General features: G+C 41.8%; 1 protein-coding gene across 2 annotated transcripts in view; it reads left to right on the plus strand.

The window, feature by feature from the left end:
• Nucleotides 1-20,563, plus strand: part of LOC131248141 (probable methyltransferase PMT2) — a 34,453-nt gene extending 13,890 nt beyond the window's left edge. For both annotated transcript variants that reach the window (XM_058248221.1, XM_058248220.1), the window contains exons 5-7: nt 8,406-8,795; nt 9,974-10,051; nt 20,011-20,563. In XM_058248221.1, coding sequence (XP_058104204.1) covers nt 8,406-8,795; nt 9,974-10,051; nt 20,011-20,242 — 700 coding nt within the window. In that variant the 3' untranslated portion in view covers nt 20,243-20,563. The remainder of the gene's footprint in view (nt 1-8,405; nt 8,796-9,973; nt 10,052-20,010) is intronic.

Genomic DNA, 20,563 nt, shown 5'->3' on the forward strand with positions numbered 1-20,563 from the left:
CACTCATCTAAAACCGCCCCCATCTCCTACCATCCATATTCGCCTGTTCGTACAGTTATCTGACATTTAAATCCACTGTTATTTTGCAGTCAACCCTTCTCTACAGCAGATTTCCAGAATCTGGCCCTGTAAGAGGGTTGAAACTTTGGCGAAGAACCACACACGAACCAGATGTCGGATTGAGCCGAAACTTGGTGGGTGTGTGGCCCAGACTTGGACGACCAGATCCAAGGTGGCGGTTTTTGGGTTCGTGGGCCGCACACACGTGCGGACAGCCACCAGCGCACGTGTGTCAGGCCCTGCACGCTGTCCACACGTGCGGATTGGCTATAGGTCTTCTCTCTCCTCTCTTTTACTCATCTCCCACCTGATTTCCCTAGCCTTAACCCTAGATTGTCCTAAATCTCAACTTTTATGTCCTTTTCTTCAACTCTAGGGTTCCCCGAATTGAAACTTGTGAATCCCTTGGATTGGGGAAATATTTTTGTGCATGTGTGGATGAATTTACTCTCCTTTGAGTATTGTTTGGTCTATAACTTTAATTGATTCAGCCCTAGCATGTGTAGGCCTGGACTCGTATAGATTCCTCTTGTGGAGTGCTTGATTTTATGTGGGATGTGGAATTTTGTGTGATTGTTTCTAAACTAGTATGATCTAAAGCCTGGAATCTTGCATAACATATTTAAATTTTCATGTCTTGCATCAAATTTGGTATTAGAGATTCAGGTTCTTATAGGGGAATGCATTGCATGTTTAGGGTTTGGTCTATTCACGTTTAGTTTGCATTAACTCTCATCATAGAGTCTTGTAGGATCATTTAGTCTCATTTAGACGCATATAGTTGTGTTAGAGGGTCTTTGAGTTGGGGAGTAGCTGTATACCCACATGTACTGGTCGCGGTTTTGGTTTGCACCCTACGCTAAACATGGAGCAATTGCAAGAATCAATGGACAACCTAACCCGACAGTTTGAGTATTTGGGTAAGCACTTGGAACAATGTATTGACCATCGCCTTGAACAAATTCATGTGCACGTTACCCAATTAGAGACCTTCACCGGGGCAAACCCCACTATTGGGGAAGATGTCCAATCTTAAGCAGGTGGTCAAGAGGATGGATCAAGGAATGAGGGTGACCAAAGAATCGGTTATGGGCGCGCACTCATGCACCCACCCCGTGAGGGACATCAAGACCACTATAACCCCGATGCACAACTCCTTAAGGGAGTTAGAGTAAGTGCCCCCACGTTTGATGATCACTTGGACCCTAAAGCTTTTCTAGACTGGTTGGCGGATATGCACTACTATTTTTAGTGGTATGATATGTCGGATGCTCATCGAGTCCGATTCACCAAGATGATGCTTGTGGGCCAAGCAAAGAAGTTTTGGGCTACTGTAGAGTGAAAGAAAGAAATGGCGAGGGAGCTCCTAATAGTCTATTGGGGAGAAATGAAAGAAACTCTTAAGGAAAAATATCTCAATTTTACTTACCACTTGAGGCTGGTTGAGGAATGGTAGTCTCTTCGACAAGGTTCCATGAGTGTTGCTGAATACATTAAGAAGTTCGAAAAGTACTTGACCCGTTGTGAAGTTGATGAGGACCCCGTACTCACACTTGCTCGATTTAAGATGGGCCTCCATTCTGACATTAGGAGAGTTGCTCGCCAAGGACATAGACACTCTTGAACAAATGTATCAAGTAGTGTTGGAGGTCGAGCAATACCTCAAAGCATCTGTGGGAAGGCGGTTTGAGTTTCGCGATTCAGGCGCTAAGGCCAACCCTTCTGGCGCTATGCCTAGCACTGGGTACCAAAATAAACCTTCCAATAGTTCTCAGTCCATGCCTAAGGATAATAAGGGTAAAGAGGTTATCGGGTCTAGCTCGCGTAGGAGTGGAGCGCCTAGATGTTTTAGGTGTCAAGGGTTTGGTCACTTTGCCAACCAGTGCGGCACGAGAGAGGGCACCAAGGTACTCTTTATTGATGGGCAAGTATAAATAGTGCCCCCTAGAAAGTGACGGTGAGGATGAAGAGTCTGAGCCAGCAGAAACCCCTAGTGATGAGGAAGAGGGAGCGCAAGAGTTTGCGACTCTGGCAATTGTGCGTTTGCTCAAGCAAAGAATACCGACGATTGGCGCCGCAACACGATTACAAGATGATTGTGGACAGTCGTAGTTGTGCCAATATGGCATCAACTGGTACAATGAGCCGTTTGGGCTTGAAGCTCGAAGCCCATCCTCAACCCTATAGAGTGTCTTGGGTTGATGAGACTTCCATTCCAATCTTGCACTGTTGTCTTGTTCCTATTTAGTTTGGATCATATAAAGACACTCTGGTGCGATTTTGTTCCCATGGATGTTAGCTATATCATTTTATGTAGGCCCTGGCTCTATGACAGGGTTGTTACCATATTTGGTCGTTCAAATGTGTGTATATTCTGGTTTGAGGGCAAGAAAATCAAGTTAAATCCACTTCTACCCAAGAACACGACTGGAAAAGAGTCCACTACACAGAGTGGTGTGAGCGGCTCAAAAGAATTGAAGGAATTGAAGTTCAAGTCTAAGTCTCTCCATATTCTAAATGCTAAGGACTTTGAGTGAGAGACTGATTCAGATTCGATAGTGTACGCCCTTGTGGCTAGGGAGTGCACCGGAGGTTAGTGTAGAGTTACTCACTGAGGCTATTCCGGTAGTGGATGAGTTTCGTGATGTCTTTCTTGCGGATCTACCGGATGAGCTTCCCCCTATGAGGGACATACAGCACGCCATTGATTTAGTCCTTGCGGCGACTCTATTAAACCTCCCTCATTACAGAATAAATCCAAAAGAGCATGGGGAGTTGAAGAGACAGATTGATGAGCTCCTAGAAAAGGGTTTCATTCGAGAGACCATGAGCCCGTATACTGTGCTCGCCCTTCTTACACCTAAGAAGGATGGCACATGGAGGATGTGTATTGATAGTAAGGCCATCAACAAAATCACAGTCAAGTATCGGTTTCCCATACCGTGTCTTGATGACATGTTGGATATGATGACCAATGCTACTGTCTTCTCGAAAATTGACCTCAAAAGTAGATATCACCAAATCCGTGTACGCCCTAGTGATGAGTGGAAGACGGCCTTTATGATGAAGGATGAGCTATACAAGTGGCTAGTAATGCCTTTTGGGCTGACTAACGTCCCAAGTACTTTCACGCGTATGATGACCCAAGTGTTGAGGCCCTTCATGGGGAAGTTCCTGGTCGTATACTTTGGTGATATCTTGATTTATAACATGATCAAGGAACAACACCTCAATCATTTAAGGCAGGTTTGTGGGATCTTTAGAGCCGAGAAAGTGTACGCCAACCTAAAGAAGTGTGCGTTTTTGTCAAGTAGTATTATCTTCTTAGGTTTTATTGTGTTAGCTGAGGGCGTATCGGCGGATTCCGAGAAGGTCAAAACCATTGTCAATTGGCCTGAACCCCGCAATATTCACGAGACACGCAGCTTTCACAGCTTAGCCACCTTCTACAGGTGGTTCATTCGAGGCTTTAGTTCCATTATGGCTCCCATCACGGATTGCATAAAAAGAGAGAGTTTCAATGGACGAAGGCTGCCTCGAAGGCCTTCAAGGAGATAAAGGTCAGGATGACTAAAGCTCCAGTCACGCGACTTCCGGATTTTTTGAAAGTTTTTGAAGTCGTAGTGACGCTTCAGGAGTCGACATAGGAGGAGTACTTAGTCAGGAAGGGCATCTTGTCGCCTTTTTTAGTGAGAAACTGAATGAGGCGAAACAAAAATACTACATCTATGACAAAGAGTTCTATGCGGTTTTTGGGTTTGTGGGCCCCACGCACGTGCGGACAGCTACCAGCGCACGTGCGTCAGGCCTTGCACGCTGTCCACGCGTGCGGATTGGCTACAGGTCTTCTCTCTCCTCTTTTTTACTCATCTCCCACCTGATTTCCCTAACCCTAACCGTAGATTGTTATAAATCCCAACTTTTATGTCATTTTCTTTAACTCCAGGGTTCCTCGAATTGAAACCTGTGAATCCCTTGGATTGGGGAAATATTTCTATGCATGTATGGATGAATTTACTCTCCTTTGAGCATTGTTTAGTATATAACTTTAATTGATTCAGCCCTAGCATGTGTAAGCCTGGACCCGCATAGATTCCCCTTGTTGAGTGCTTGATTTTATGTGGGATGTGGAATTTTGTGCGATTGTTTCTGAACTAGTATGATTTAAAGCCTGGAATCTTGCATAGCATATTTAAATTTTCATGTCCTGCATCAATGTTGCTTAAGAAATGGACTTGGTGCTTTGGGGTGGAGCAAGGGAGGCTATGGAGAGAGGTGATGGCGGATAAGTACGGTACCCAGGAGGGCGGGTGGTTCGTGAGAAAGGCTTTCCTCTACAGGGCATTGAAAATTTGGAAATCGATGGCGGGGACGGAGCATTTGGTTAGGGGTGGAAGCTCCTTCGGGCTGGGTAGAGGCAATCGTATTTGGTTTGGATAGACCCTTGTTGTGGCGATCAGGCTCTTTAGATTCCATTCCCGAGGATTGCCCTCCTTGTTGACAAATTTGTGTTGGTGGCCGACTGTTTCTCCCTAGTTGAGGGATCGTCCGTTTAGTCCTTGCCATGCCATAGGGATTATTTGGAAGAAGGAATTAACGAGGTGACTACGCTTTTGAACCTCGTCAATAATGTTGGGCTTGAGGTCAATGATGAGGATCACATCTATTGATCTAGGCATCGGTCGGGGAAGTTCTTGGTGAAGTCTCTATTTGAGCTAATTGCTGAGGCCCCTCCTTCTTTAGGCCTACCTTACCCGTTTCATCTTTGGTTTTATGGTGCTCCCCCTAGGTGGCGGCTTTTGTGTGACTTCTCAGGCGGGGAAGGATTCTCATGATGGATAAATTACAGAGAAGATCTATTGCGCTCCCTAACATTTGCCTTATGCGTATGGCAAACGGGGAGTTGGTTGATCACCTTTTTATCCATTGCTCTTTTGCTCGCCAAGTTTGGAATCACTTCTTCAACAAGTTGCAAGTGACTTGGTCTATGCCGAATTCGGTGACATAATTAATTTGGTCATGACATGGTGGAGGAGGTGCTAAGTCAAGGAGGGCAATTTGGAGATTGCTCCATATGGTGATTTTCTCGATCTTATGGGAAACCCATAATGGGTGTTGTTTTAACAACAAGGATGTGGGTGTAGATGAGGTTATTTCTAAAGTGACAAGTTTGGTGTATAGTTGGGCAGCTTGCATAGAGGCCGCTATGGGCGGTAGTCTTTTCTAATTTGTTGTGGGGGTTGCATTCTTTGTCTGCTTCAGCAGCATTTCGATAAAATTTTGTTACTTCTCAAAATAAAAAAAAAAAAAAAAATCAGCCTTCAGTATGTCAGGTGGCCAGACAACATTCTCATGAACAATTGTCTGATACAACACTAAATAATATTAAAAAACACAAATAAATGATATATTCTTGCATTTACCATTTTTCCCCTTTTCTGATTTTATTTTATTTTTTTATTTTTTGCATATTTTGGCCAAAACAGAAGTTTATCTGATATGGTCTGCTGCACCCATATTGTATCTCTTCTGGGCCAGGCTGATATGCCTGCCGAAACTGATTTTCAGAACCTTGGTTCTTACTTAGTATTGAAAGGACTATGGAGCAACTGTTAGAGAAGGAACAACCGCCACAATGGAAGTTCAAAGCTGCAATGGAGTCCCCATGACTTTTAAATCGGAGAATTGAAATTTATGTATGATTTTCATCTGACCGCTTAAGAACTTGTTAAAGATTTTTTTATAGTTTTTCCTTGGGTTCTCTTTCTAAATCTCGTGTACTGCTCATTATGCGCTCACCAAGTCCTTACTATATGCCGTCAAAAGCAGAGAATTTGGGTTCACCAAAAATTAAGGAAACTGTCTCACTTAGTTGGCATAGAGATGATTGGAAACATAAAGTTGGAGCTGCACCTTTCTCATCACTAGTATTTGGTGTTTCACTTTTAGGTTGTTGCTTGATTATGGGCGATTTATCACTCTTGTTTCATTTCATTGTCTATCCAATGGCTGTTTGGGGATTAGTTCTTAGTTCATCATCATCAGTTTGCCTTTGTCCCAGCAATTTGGGATTGGCTGTTAAATGGCAGATTGTCCAAAGTTCTATGATTGGCTGCCTACTGGATATCAGCCTTCCTCATTTACCCTGGCTGTGGAATTGGCCATGGCAGTGGCTCACTGATTAGTTCATTAATATATATGATCTTGAGTTGCTAGCTGGAGTTTTTAAAGCTAAGTTTTGCACTAATTAATGGCTGTTTTAGAAAAGTTAGCTGATTGATCACTGATAAATGCTTTTCTAATTCTCTATGCTCCTGATTCAACTGATTGTCAATTGTTTCACCAGGGATTGGATATGCAATTGTTACATCATTTGAGGGCGATCCAATTGTCTAACATATCCTAATGGTTTTAGAAGCATGAATACTTCTGTGTATGTTTGATGGGTTAGCTTTTTGAAAGGACCATTGTGTAATAAGTAACATGTCGATGGGCTGTTGGGATTTATTTTTCCTTTCAATAGTCACTATATGTTAAAGATGAAGGATGTATGTTGATGAGGACATCTGAGCACCATACCGGAAGAGGAGGGCTGAGCCAATCTCCTTGGCTAAACGACCATTACATGGGGCCCACTTGGCCCAATTCACATTTCTAGCCACGTTGAAGATCCCCACGTGTATGTCCGTGCATCTTTGAAGACCCCACACTAGGAAGATGCATGTGGGCTGCATATAGGAGCTTGATGGACATATTGGACCACTGGATCGGGTGGACATGATGATCGGACTATTGGATCATCATCATCGGACATCTTGATCGTGGATTCCCATGGGCCACAAAATAGTTTAGTTGTTTAGATTGTTTACATGCTTTATTATTTTTGGTACAACTTATATTTGTGTTGAGATTAGGCAGTTAGGAAAACTTTTAATTTATTAAGCGTCTTTATATTGAAAATCTTATCTGAGAACGCCTTTTTGTAAAAGGTCTTTTCTGAGATTATAAAAGAAAAAGGGCGGTGTGTGGAGCTCTAATGCCATTATTTTGAAGAAAAAAAAGCTTTGTGTTTTCTTTTCTTCATGTGATTTGGAACTTGGGGTGTGATTCCATTCTCCATTCAACGGAGGTGCAAGGCTTTCATCTATCATCTTCCTTCTCTCTTCTTTTCTATCCAAAAAGAGGTATTTTCCCAAAAACTCCATCTCTTCTTTCCTTCCTATCCAAAACCATCAAAATCATATTTTTCTTCAACTTCTCATCATTGAACTTCAACTCCAACCGAAATCAACCATTGAGGACCCACCTCAAAACCTTAGCCAATGACCCACACGTGTGACCGTATAACCACATGTGCGAGGCTGACGGTACGAATAACCTCTCAATCCCTTGATTTCCACTTGCTTCCCCCATCAAAACCCTTTGATTCCCCATCCCTAATTCTACCTATAAAACATAACCCTAGATTCTCTAATTCCCTAATTTCCCTAAATTCCCGAATCCTAAATCTCTAATTTCCTTAATTGACCCAAAATCCCTAACTTCCCTTTATCCAAAACCTTAATTCCCCTCTACCAATACCTAAATCCATCAATCCCTTTAATCACCCAATTTAGCCTTAATTTCATATTTTTCCCAAATTTTAAAAAATCCTAATTCCAAAATCTCCAATTCACACATATCCTAATTTTTCAAATTTCAGATTTTTCCCTTCATAACTCTATTCATAGAACCTACAAGTCAGTCACTTGAGTGTGGAACGTGATTATGCTAAGTTGGAAGTTCTCTCTTTCCATCGGGCCTAGTTTTAATTGATTTATGTGATTTCTTAGCATGCGGACATATGATTTAGGTTCAATTGGATTTTATTTCTTATTATTTACTCTTAATTACGTGGTGGGTTAGCATCTTTTGTTAATTGAATAACTTTCTGGACTCATTCATAATCTCCATGTTGCATGCTAGCATTAAATCATGTGTCTTGTATCATATGTTCTCTATGTTGCTTGGCAATGTCATGAAAGTTGTTGATTTATTGTTTTCTACACGTGAAATTATCACTTAATATATAATTACCTAATGTCTTCTAGATTTTAGTCTTTAGGATTCAAACAGATTTTCCTTGATCATGGAGATCTGCTGATCTTCTTTTCTATCAGCTCAAAATTGTTCAATTGACATGCCTCCAATATTTCTCCTTTAGTCTCAAACTCTATTTTATTGATTTGTGCCAATTAGTTGGGGATAAGGCTTAGGTGATGATAATGATGGTGATCGTTGTAATTCTTTTTTCCTAATTTTTTCTCAGGGTTCATCCTAAAACTTTATTTGTTGGTGTATTATAGGTATAAGAAGATGACAACATGCATAACCCCTCTCCCTGAAGTCAGTAATCCAAATGATGTTGCTGGGGGGGAGTTGAAGAAGTTCCCAGCTAGGCTATTTGCTGTCCCACCAAGAATAGCTCTTGGATACATTCCAGGGGTTACAGCAGACTCATATCAAGAGGACAATAGATTGTGGAGGAAGCACGTCAATTCTTATAAGAAGATCAATAAATTAATTGGATCTGGGAGGTATAGGAACGTGATGGATATGAATGCAGGTCTTGGAGGTTTTGCAGCAGCCCTCGAGTCCCCAAAATCGTGGGTGATGAATGTTGTGCCTACTATTTCTGAGAAAGATACTTTGGGGGTTATTTACGAGAGAGGATTGATTGGCATTTATCATGACTGGTATGCTTCTCTCTCGCTCTCATCATCGTTTTTTTCCCCCTATCCAATGTATTTGGAAGCCAGCATATAATAGCATATAGTATGTTTCTCCTTCATTTTCTATTTTTTCACACACAAGAGTGGCTCTTTGTTATAAAAAAAATTCTTAGCCATGGTGTCTGGTTATTTAGTTACCATTTGATTGGTCAAGGACAAAATTGCCAATCTTCTTCTCATTTGTTTAATTATAGCCTCTTCTTCTTGGATGGATTTCATTCTGCACATCTCAGTGTCTTTCCATTTCTTATAGCATTAGCTGACGAAGGAGGAATTCTAATCTTACTTGCACACCTTGTGGCTCAATGTGAAGTCTGTGCCACTCATCAGGTGGTCTTTACAATGGGATTGACTGTTTTAACAAAATCAGCCTGGCCAGACATCCCCAATTGCTGGATTTGAGGAAAAAGATGTCTTGTTTAGAAAATGTTGACGAATATTCCTCATTCAATGCTCAATTCAATAGTCAAGAATTTTTTGAAAATGTGTTGGTTTTTGGATAAAGCCACATCCATGGTTGGGCCTGACTGATGAGTGTCTCTTACTTCATGCGTGCATGCCTTGTTATATATGTGCTCCAACTCCAAGAAGGGTCTCCTGAGTAGGTTTTGACTTCTTTGATGATCATGGCCACATTGTTGTGTCAGTTGTCTTGGGTTAGTGTTGTAAACCAATCAATGTGGACACTCATTAATGGTCTTCTACAATGACACCTTTCCTACCTGCAGCACTGGTTTGGGATGCATATTTCCTTCTATTTTTGTGCCTATGTCATGGTCTAAGGCAACACCTGTGCAAACTGAGGTGCGCTTGGCTGAGTTGGCTCAGATATCCATAGTTTTTCCTGTATCACTGGAATGCTTGCATATATTTCCATTGGTAACATTGATCAATTCAACTAGCATGCAAACTCTAGCTTGTTTGTTCCCAATGTCTGAAGGAAATGGGATTCTTGGAATCTAAGGCTTCATGAGTTCTACCACATGTAATTTTCCTTTCAGTCAGATAATTCACAATAATGAAAAAAGTTATTGTGGAACTTGATGTCAAGATTTTCTTTCCTGCAATGTTAGTTCAGCTTCAAATCCTCCCATGTCTTCCACTCACTGTCATTTAACAATCATTATCTTATTTTACTTCAGGTGTGAGGCCTTCTCTACTTACCCAAGGACATATGACCTCATTCATGCCTATGGTGTCTTCAGCTTGTATGACAACAAGTAAGCCTTTTCCTCTTGCTGAATTTCAACCGGTACTTTTTTTCCTGTTCGTGGTTGAGACGATATTGAAACAGTTACAGGATTTTTATGCCATATTATTAACTTCAGGAAATGTTGATACCAGTGTTGTCATATGCGATCGCATATGCCATTTTGGGATGATGGACTGCATATGCCATGGTGGCATGCAGTTTTTGGACTGTTGGGTTTTATGCTGTCACACAGAGGTGTACCTGATTGCATAAGCCATGAGGATGCAAATATGCCATCTCGTATTCTGATATTCAACATGCGATGATATATGAGTATGCAATGGCATAACATCCCAATGGTTAGATTTCTTACTGTTGGGACAATTTTTCTCTTTCATTTCTCTCCCTTTTTGCCTATAGATAGGCACCCCCACTCCCCATTTTCCTCTCTCTCTCTCTCTCACACACACACACACACACACACACACACACACACACACAAATACTATAATACATTTTTAGTATATTTATTCATTTAAGTATTTGTTAGCTGACTTGTTATAGTCTAATAGTTGTAATAAATATAACAAATTTTAATGAAATTAGTAATAAAAAAAACAAAAAAAGTTCCCTACATGTAGTATTTTTACATTTTTTTTTTTTCATTTTACCTTAATTTTCTAGAAAAAATAAAATAAAATTAGGGACAGCGCGACTGCTTATACGATTATGCAATCGCATATGCACAAAACCCCGCTGGGTTGTAAGGTTGTAAATATTTAGATTAGATCTCAAGATTCATAATTATATTGTACTTACCTATAGTTAGCTACTATACAACTAAATAAGCTAAATCACACGAGCTACCTGCCTCACATGGGCCGCCCACCCCGAGTGTGTCCTCGCATCCCACAGGCTATCCCACTCGATTTCGGTGTGAAAATGCCCCTCAATTAATCACCCCTGGTGAGGAGTCTTGAACATGAGCCCTCATGTTCTGATACCACTTTGACGTAGGACAATTAACCACTTGCTCTAAAAGCTTGAACTGATAGAGCATGACAAATTAATCCCTTGATCTTGTAGCCTAGGCCTTACATTGCATGGGTTAGGACCTTGGCCGAACCCCCCTCATGGGCCCCAAATCACATGGGTACCGCCTCACACGAGCCCTAATTATGATGCATGCTCATGGAGATAATTAAACAGAGGAAATAAAAGGAATAAATGATCTAAAATTCTAACAAGTAATCATCATAACTGAGAAAATCATAAAGGAAACATGCAATAGAGCGGGCCATCACTACAACCATGGAGTATGGAATTCAATTACTACTTAGGTTGGATCCGTCAGGATGAGACCTCCCGATCTTGCATGGTCACACCCAATCGATCAATGAAGATCACTAGTCCGAAGAACCAAGAAGTTTCTCGGATTAGGGATTTGAGAATTTGGGAATTTAGGGTTTAGATCGGTTCTCAAGATTTTGATCGAAGAAGAATTAGCCAAAACTGAAAAATAGAAGGAAGAAAGTTATTACCTTGAGGAAGTTGGAGGGGCACAAGAAGAAATTAGAAGAAGAAGATCAAGGGGAGAGAAGAAGCACCATTAGAGAGAAGAGAGGAAGGAGGCAACCAAAGGGTTTGCTTTTCATTAATCAATAGTTGAAATTCGTGTTTAGGGCTTTACCCCACTTAAATAAGCAAATAAAGACATAAAATTACTAAAATACCCCTAGGATAAGCAAATAAAGATATAAGATTACTAAAAGACCCCTAACTAAGTCAAAAAATGCGCAAATAACATAAGTATGAGAAAGTTTGGGCGCTCGGTCTTCTTTCTCCAATCTTCCTTCACATGTGTCTTCCCTAAGTGGGGTCTTCTATATGTCCAATCACATGTGAAAGGTCTTCAGCTCCTCAATATTCGCCTATCCACAAGGACGACACTTGTGGTTGGCGCTTTCTTCGTTGGTACACCTTGAATGCACCCGTGTCCGCATCAATTCCCCTCGGGTGAGAAAAACTCGACTCCGACAAGTTGAAACTTTTGTAGCGCTCGAGTAGATCTGGATCAATACCCTGCAATGCGTCGCCCGACAACCACGTAGATTCAGACGATGGTTTGTTTTTCCACCTGACAAGATACCTTTGGAAACCCCCATCTCTCGTGGATACTATCTCGTCATCCAAGATTTCTTCAATTGTTTCTTTATGGGTAATGGGTGGAGAAGGGGGTGGAAGGGGTTGGGTAGCAAACTCAGAAAAAGGCCATGAAAGGGACGATGTATCAACAATGGGAGTATGGGCACGGACTAGATCTTTCACATTAAAAGTTGGATTAATGCTCATTTCAGGTGGAAGGTCAACCCGATACGCGTTGGACCCAACCTTTTGTAATATCTTGAATGGTCCGGCACTACGCGCTTGTAATTTCTTTGCAGATCCTTGAGAGAATCGCTCTGGCCTTATTCGCACCATTACATAGTCTCCTTCTTGAAATTCTTGCACTCTACGATGAGAATCAGCTGAAACTTTATAATCATCATTGCTCTTATTTAACTGCTGTCTAATATGTGTATGCAAATCATGAATATGGCGTGCGAATGCATTGGCTGACTCAGAAGACCTTTGGGTAACAGACATAGGTAAGAGATCTATGGGCATTCTAGGTTTATAACCACTTACAATTTCAAAAGGACTCAACCCTGTAGATCTATTAACTGACCCATTATAAGCAAGTTCAGCAGTTGGTAAAATTAGGTCCCAAGTCTTAACATGTTCACCCACTAGACAACGTAGAAGATTTCCAAGGCTACGGTTTACCACTTCATTTGACCATCTGTTTGTGGGTGGTAAGCAGGAGAAAATTGCAAACGAGTTCCCATAATGTGCCACAGTGTCTTCCAAAAATAGCTAGTAAATCGAACATCACGATCAGACACTATGGTTTTAGGTAACCCATGGAGACGCACCACACCATCAAAAAAGATACGAGCAACATGAGACGCATCTGACGTCTTCGAACATGGGAGGAAATGCGCCATTTTAGAAAAACGGTCCACAACAACAAAAACGGAATCATGCTTTTTTATAGTCTTGGGAAGCCTGAGCACGAAGTCCATACTAATGTCCTGCCACGGAGCATGTGGCACGCAATGGCGTGTACACCGGTATTTTGCTTTCTTTGCTTTGCGAGCTGATCGACACCGCCCTAAAACTTTGGCTACGTCTCGCTTGAGGCTTGGCCAATAAACGATCTTCCACGAGGGCAATGGTCTTATCACGACCAAAATGGCCAGCTATCTCTCCTGAATGAAGCTCCTAGATGAGGAATTCACGAAGGGACATACGAGGAATACAAAGTCTGTCTCCCTTGAAAAGAAAGCCATCTTTAAGAACATATTCACCCATAATATGCTGGTCACTAGAGAGCGACGCGTACATACCCCCAAAATCAGGACATATGGGGTATTCATCTTTCAGTTGCTCAAATCCGACTACCTCTTCACTCAAGGAGTTGAGTAATGCCATTCTCCTACTAAGGGCATTTGCTGGTTTGTTTTCAACTCCGGCCTTGTGTTTCAAAATAAATGAATATTCCTGAAGATACGCTACCCACTTGGCATGCCTTGGGTTGAGTTTCTTCTGAGAATGCAAATATCTCAAAGTCTCATGGTCAGAAAACAAAACAAATTCTTGCGGTAGGAGGTAGTGTCGTCAATGTCTCAGGGATTGCACTACCGCATAAAATTCTTTGTCATAAGTGGAGTATTTTTGTTTTGCCTCATTCAGTTTCTGACTGAAATAGGCCACTGGGTGTCCTTCTTGACTCAACACTCTACCTATACCGATACCAGATGCATCGCACGCTACTACAAAGACTTTAGAAAAGTCAGGTAGACGCATGACAGGAGCTTCCACCATCTTGCCCTTAATTTCTTTAAAAGTCTTGACGGCGGCTTTAGACCGCACGAACTCTTCTTTTTTCTTGCACTCGGTAATGGGAGCCATGATCGTGCTAAAACTCCTAATGAACCGATGATAAAAAGTTGCTAGGCCGTGAAAACTTCGCACCTCATGAATGTTCCTTGGTTCTGGCCACTCAACTATGGCCTTGACTTTTTCAGGGTCTGCGCGCATCCCTTCAGATGACACTATAAATCCTAAGAACACAACTTGGCTAGACATGAATGCATATTTCTTAAGATTAGCGTACAACTTTTCCTTCCTAAGGACACTACAGACCTTCTTTAAATGTTCAAGGTGTGATTCCTTAGTGGTACTATAAATAAGAATATCGTCAAAGTACACCACTAGGAATTTTTCCATGAACGGCCTCAAAGCTTGTGTCATCACCCGCATGAAAGTACTGAGTGCGTTAGTTAAGCCGAAGGGCATGACCAACTACTCATACAGCCCATCTTTCGTCTTAAACGCCGTCTTCCACTCATCTCCTGGGCGTATACGGATTTGGTGATATCCACTCTTGAGGTCTATCTTAGAGAATATAGTGGACCTGGCCAACATGTCAAGCATATCATCAAGTCTAGGTATAGGGAACCTATACTTGACAGTAATTTTGTTTATGGCACGGCTGTCCACACACATGCGCCACGTGCCGTCTCTCTTTGGCGTCAACAATGCAGGCACGGCACACGGGCTCATACTCTCTTGGATGAAACCCTTTTGCAGAAGCTCATCAACTTGCTTCTTTAACTCTGCATGCGCTGTAGGGTTCATCCTATAGTGAGGAAGGTTCGGTAGAGTAGACCCTGGGACAAGATCAATGGCATGTTGTATGTCCCTCATAAGTGGCAGCTCATTCGGTAAGTCTTCAGGAAATACATCACTGTATTCCTTCAGGACTGAGGTCACCTCACAACGCAACTCTGATGGAACCTCAGGTGTAATTTCTCTAGCCACAAGGGCATACACCATAGAATCCTCCTTAGCCTCTTTTTCAAACTCTCTTGCGCTGATTATATGTAAAGACTTAGGTTTGGATTTCCATTTCTCTAGGCTCATTTGCCTTCTCATCCTTCTTCTTCCCTAGTGTATTCTCAGGTGGCATGGGATTAAGTTTGATCCTTTTACCATTATACATAAAAGTACAAGCATTCGAACGGCCAAAGATCGTGACATCATTATCGAATAGCCACGGTCTACCTAGGATAACATGTCCCACATCCATAGGTAAAACATCACACCACAGGGACTCTTTGTATGACCCAAACTCGATGGGGACTAGACATTGCTGGGTGACAGGTAGGGATGTCTTGTCAACCCAAGAAACTTTATACGGGTCTGGATGAGGTGTGGATTTCAGTTTTAAGCGATCTAAGGTGCTAGTGGAAATCACATTCTGACAACTTCTACCGTCCACTATCACCTTACAATTCTTTTGACCACACTTGGCAATAGTGTAGAAGATAGTGCTTCGACGCCAGTCAGCACTACTTCTAGACTGAGCTAACACACGCCTGACTACGCGTTGCGTCTCCATCCACTTCTTCTTCATCAGTAAGTCCTCCTTCAGGGTGATACTCTTCAACTTCATAATCACCCTGGTCATCTCCACCTTCGTGGGACTCACCTATAACTAAGGCTCTCCCACGACTCTTCGTAGGACACTGATTAGACATGTGGCCAAGGTTGCCACACTCATAGCACCTCACTTGGCTCATGTTACTAGGACCGGCACCAAGAACCCCTTTGCCCTTGTCCTCCCTAGGCCTAGGCGGAATGGTCGCCTGTGCTCTAGGTTGACTACCAATATTAGGTCTAATTTCTTGGGAACTAGGTCTAGCACTGGAGTCTCGGGACTCAAAACGACGAACGACAGGAGCCTTCAGATATTGCTCTAACTCCTGCACGACTTGATATGCTTCATCTAAGTCCGTTAAGGGCCGAGTAATAAGCTTGCGCTGAAGATCCGCACAAAGGCCCGTCTTGAAACGCGAGAGCGTTACTAGAGGGTCTTCTCGGATATCACATCGCATCACATACTCTTCAAATTTAGCGATGTAGTCAGCGGCAGGCATTGACCCTTGGCGTAAGGATTGCCATTGGTCAAGGAGCTTCTGACGGTATGAGAGAGGAAGGTACTTCTCCTTTAATTTCTCTTTCATCTCATACCAATGTGTGATAGGAGCTCTACCAACTCTCTCTATCCTACGCTCGGTGTTAGTCCAGAAGAGCTTGGCTTGACCCACAAACTTCATCTTAGCAAACCGCATTTGACGGTTTTCTGACATGCCATACCACTCAAAGTAGTGGTCCATGTCAGCTACCCAGTCAAGGAACGCCTTGGGATCCAAGTGTCCATTAAAACTCGGGGCCTCAACTCTCACACTCTTCGTCGCACGCTCATCTAGATCATAGCGGTCTTGATGACCACATGTGGCTCGTGCCTCTCGCACCACACCACGACCGTTACCACGATCTCTATCCTCACTACCACCACGTGTGGCAGCACGTTCTTCCATGATTCCTTTCACTTGGGAGTGCGCATCTTCCCCTATAGCGGGGTTTTCCTTTTGGGACGCCTCTAGTTGCTCCACCTTAGTCATGGTAGTGGTAATTTGGTTCTCAAGGCGGGCAAACTCACGCCTTTGACTCGCTTCTAGAGCGGTTATCTTTTGTATCAATTGAGCAAGTTGCTCAGATAACTGCTCGTTATTCATGGTAGGTTGAAGTCCGAAACCTCTACCTCTTCTCGTGGGCATACAATGAAGACTTGAACCAAACTCTACCTAACTAGACTATAGGTGTTATGACTTTCAAGATGAATGCGATGAATGCAAAACTACTATGAACTGACACAATTAAGTTGAAACAGGAAACAACTCAAATCTGGAAAATTTTCAAATTAGGAACTTTCTAAAATTGGAAAGTTTTTAAAATTAAAAACTTTCTAAACCTGGAACTTTCTTAAGTTAAACCTAAAAATCAAAACCCTAATTTGATAACTCGATCTAGACAAAAACCATGCAAGCCTAGGCTTTGATACCAAATTTGACGCAGGACAGCCCTAATTATGATGCATGCTCATGGAGATAATTAAACAGCGGAAATAAAAGGAATAAATGATATAAAATTCTAACAGTAATCATCATAACTGAGAAAATCATAAAGGAAACATGCAATGGAGCGGGCCATCACTACAACCATGGAGTATGGAATTCAATTACTACTTAGGTTGGATCCGGCGAGGGATGAGACCTCCCGATCTTGCATGGTCACACCCAATCGATCAATGAAGATCACTAGTCCGAAGAACCAAGAAGTTTCTCGGATTAGGGATTTGAGAATTTGGGAATTTAGGGTTTAGATCGGTTCTCAAGATTTTGATCGAAGAAGAATTAGCCAAAACTGAAAAATAGAAGGAAGAAAGTTATTACCTTGAGGAAGTTGGAGGGGCACAAGAAGAAATTAGAAGAAGAAGATCAAGGGGAGAGAAGAAGCACCATTAGAGAGAAGAGAGGAAGGAGGCAACCAAAGGGTTTGCTTTTCATTAATCAATAGTTGAAATTCGTGTTTAGGGCTTTACCCCACTTAAATAAGCAAATAAAGACATAAAAGTACTAAAATACCCCTAGGATAAGCAAATAAAGATATAAGATTACTAAAAGACCCCTAACTAAGTCAAAAACGCGCAAATAACATAAGTATGAGAAAGTTTGGGCGCTCGGTCTTCTTTCTCCAATCTTCCTTCACATGTGTCTTCCCTAAGTGGGGTCTTCTATATGTCCAATCACATGTGAAAGGTCTTCAGCTCCTCAATATTCGCCTATCCACAAGGACGACACTTGTGGTTGGCGCTTTCTTCGTTGGTACACCTTGAATGCACCTGTGTCACACGAGCCACTTGCCTCACACGGGTGGGGCCCGCCTCATACAAGCCACCCCGAGTGTGTCCCTGCATCCCACAATCTACCCCACTTGAGCCCGGTGTGAAAATTTCCCTGCATTACCCCCTTGTTTTGAAAGGTTATTGTGATTTTGATTGGGTTAGTTGTCCCATGACACGCTGCTCTTTCACCAGTTATTTTACTTTACTCGGCAATTCCCCTCTTTCGTGGAAAACAAAGAAGCAACTATTGTCTCTTGATCCTCAGCCGAAATAGAATATCGCTCCATGGCTACTACCAGTTGTGAACTCACTTGGCTTCTTTCTTCATCTTCTTCATGATCTTCATTTTTGCCATATTCAGCCGGCCCTTTTGTTCTGCAACAACCAAGCAGCCCTACACATTGCTGCCAACCCGATCTTTCATGAATGTACCAAATACATTGAGCTTGATTGTCACCTTGTTCGTGAAGAGATCCGATCTGGTTTACTTCAACCATCATTCGTTCCATCAAAACTCCAACAGGCTGATATATTTACGAAACCATTGGGCAAGGACTCATTCCATCAGTTGAGCTCCAAGTTGGGCGTTCTTAATATTCACTCTCTAACTTGAGTACTTAGGTTCTAAATATCTAGATTAGATCTCAAGATTCGTAATTATATTGTAATTAGTTACTGTACAGCTAAATCATCTAAATCCTAGATTAGGATCTCTCTAATTTTAGTTTGTAATTTCTCTGTAGGTCATTTTTCCTCTTTCAATACATTACACAGAAATTCCCAATCTTAACATGGGTCGCATTGGATTGCTTGTGCCATTTGACAACAGTAGATACACACGTTATCATATTGTTAATTTCCATGCTTCGATGTCAACTGATATGACTTCATCATTGTATGGAATTCCTTCTTTTGTATTGAAATGGCCTTAGCGACTTTTATACCTTAGGATGGCCGCCATGCTGAGGTCATATTTGGTCCTATCTAAAACCAGAAAAACCAAAATTCCTTTTAGGTTCTACAAATGATTTAGTCTCTAAGCTATGGTTTCTCATTTTACACACTGGCAAATAATATAAGAAATTCTCTAGTTCTATCATTAGTAAGGTACTGTAAAAGCGACATTATTATGATTTTACCATGATTCATAATTCACTTAATTTGACGATCAAATGCAGATGTAATAGGAGACATGTATTATAATTTGTAATCAATACAATTTACATTGCATTGCAATGGAAATCTCTTATCCAAACATGCACATTAATACATTTTCTCTATGATTTGACATTGAAGTAAGGTAAAAGTATTATTATTACGATTCTACCATTATAAACCAAATACGAGAATGTAGAAGTATCATTATTACCTATTTTCAGGAGACATTGTAATTTGTAATCATTTCATTTTTACAATACATTATTGATGTACTTTGCAATCCAAATAGGCCCTTTAGATGGTTTGTTCGTGTGTAATGGAGACCAAGACCTGCTAATGTTGGGGCATTTTCACACTAGGCTCAAGTGGGGTGGCCTGTGGGATGCAGGGGCACACTCGAGGTGGGCGACCCATGTGAGGCGGGTCCTACCCGTGTGAGGCAGGTGGCTCGTGTGAAGCGGAACTCATATGAAGTGGGGCCTATGAGAGGGTTTCGGACGAAGTCCTAACCCATGAGATGTGGGGCCTGGGTTATGAGATAAAGGGATTGATTCACCATGCTCTATTAGTTTTGAGCTTTTAGGGCAAGTGGTTAATTGTACTACATCTTGTGTTTGAGACTCCCTACCCGGGTGATTAATGCAGGGGCATTTTCACACCAGTTACCCAAATTTGATACTTGCCTTCTCAAATAGTTCAAGTAAAATTGGGGGCCATGCGTTTATCGTTGTATGTCTGATGTATGCATGTAAAATTGTGCATCTGTTGGGCCTGCTCAAATTCAGGATATTCTTGCAGCTATTCTTTCTGAAAGATCTAACGTTGATTTTTTTGTTTTTTTTTTGGGCACCAAAATAGCATGTTTTCCCTTGCAATTGTAGTATTTGATTTTTTGCACAACCAGAGGTATTTCTCAGAGATGAGAGTTTTAATGTTGGGTGCTTTCTTTCTGCCCGACTTTCATTATTAAACAGGTGCAAAATGGAAGACATTCTTCTAGAGATGGACCGCATCTTGCGTCCAGAAGGCGCTGTCATATTCCGCGATGATGTTGATGTCCTGAACAAAGTGCGGAAGGTGGTCAGCAGTATGCGATGGGATACTAAAATGCTGGATCATGAAGATGGTCCTCTTGAGCCTGAAAAGATATTGGTCACCGTTAAGCAGTATTGGGTGGGAAGTAATAGTACATCCGATGACGAATGAACAGGCGTTTGAAGAAAGAAAGAAAGAAAAGAGCAGGATAAGCTACGAAGGGACCAAAGATTGGAACTGGGTTTCATATCATACATGGGTAATGATTCCTCCATCAGCTTATTTATGTATTTGTGTTCCTTGTAGATGCATCGTAGATGCTAAGGTAGGTTTTTGCTGTTGTTTAGATCTGTTGCGAAGCATTGGTTGTAGGCTACCTGACTCAAAAAATTGATTGTATGCTCACTGATGGTAAGAGAATGAAATTTGTTGTTGTATCCATGCGTACCTCATTTATAAAGAGGGGGAATTCAAAGGAAATTTCGTGTTCCA

This window comes from Magnolia sinica, chromosome 6 (assembly GCF_029962835.1).
Source record: "Magnolia sinica isolate HGM2019 chromosome 6, MsV1, whole genome shotgun sequence".
Lineage (NCBI taxonomy): Eukaryota > Viridiplantae > Streptophyta > Magnoliopsida > Magnoliales > Magnoliaceae > Magnolia > Magnolia sinica.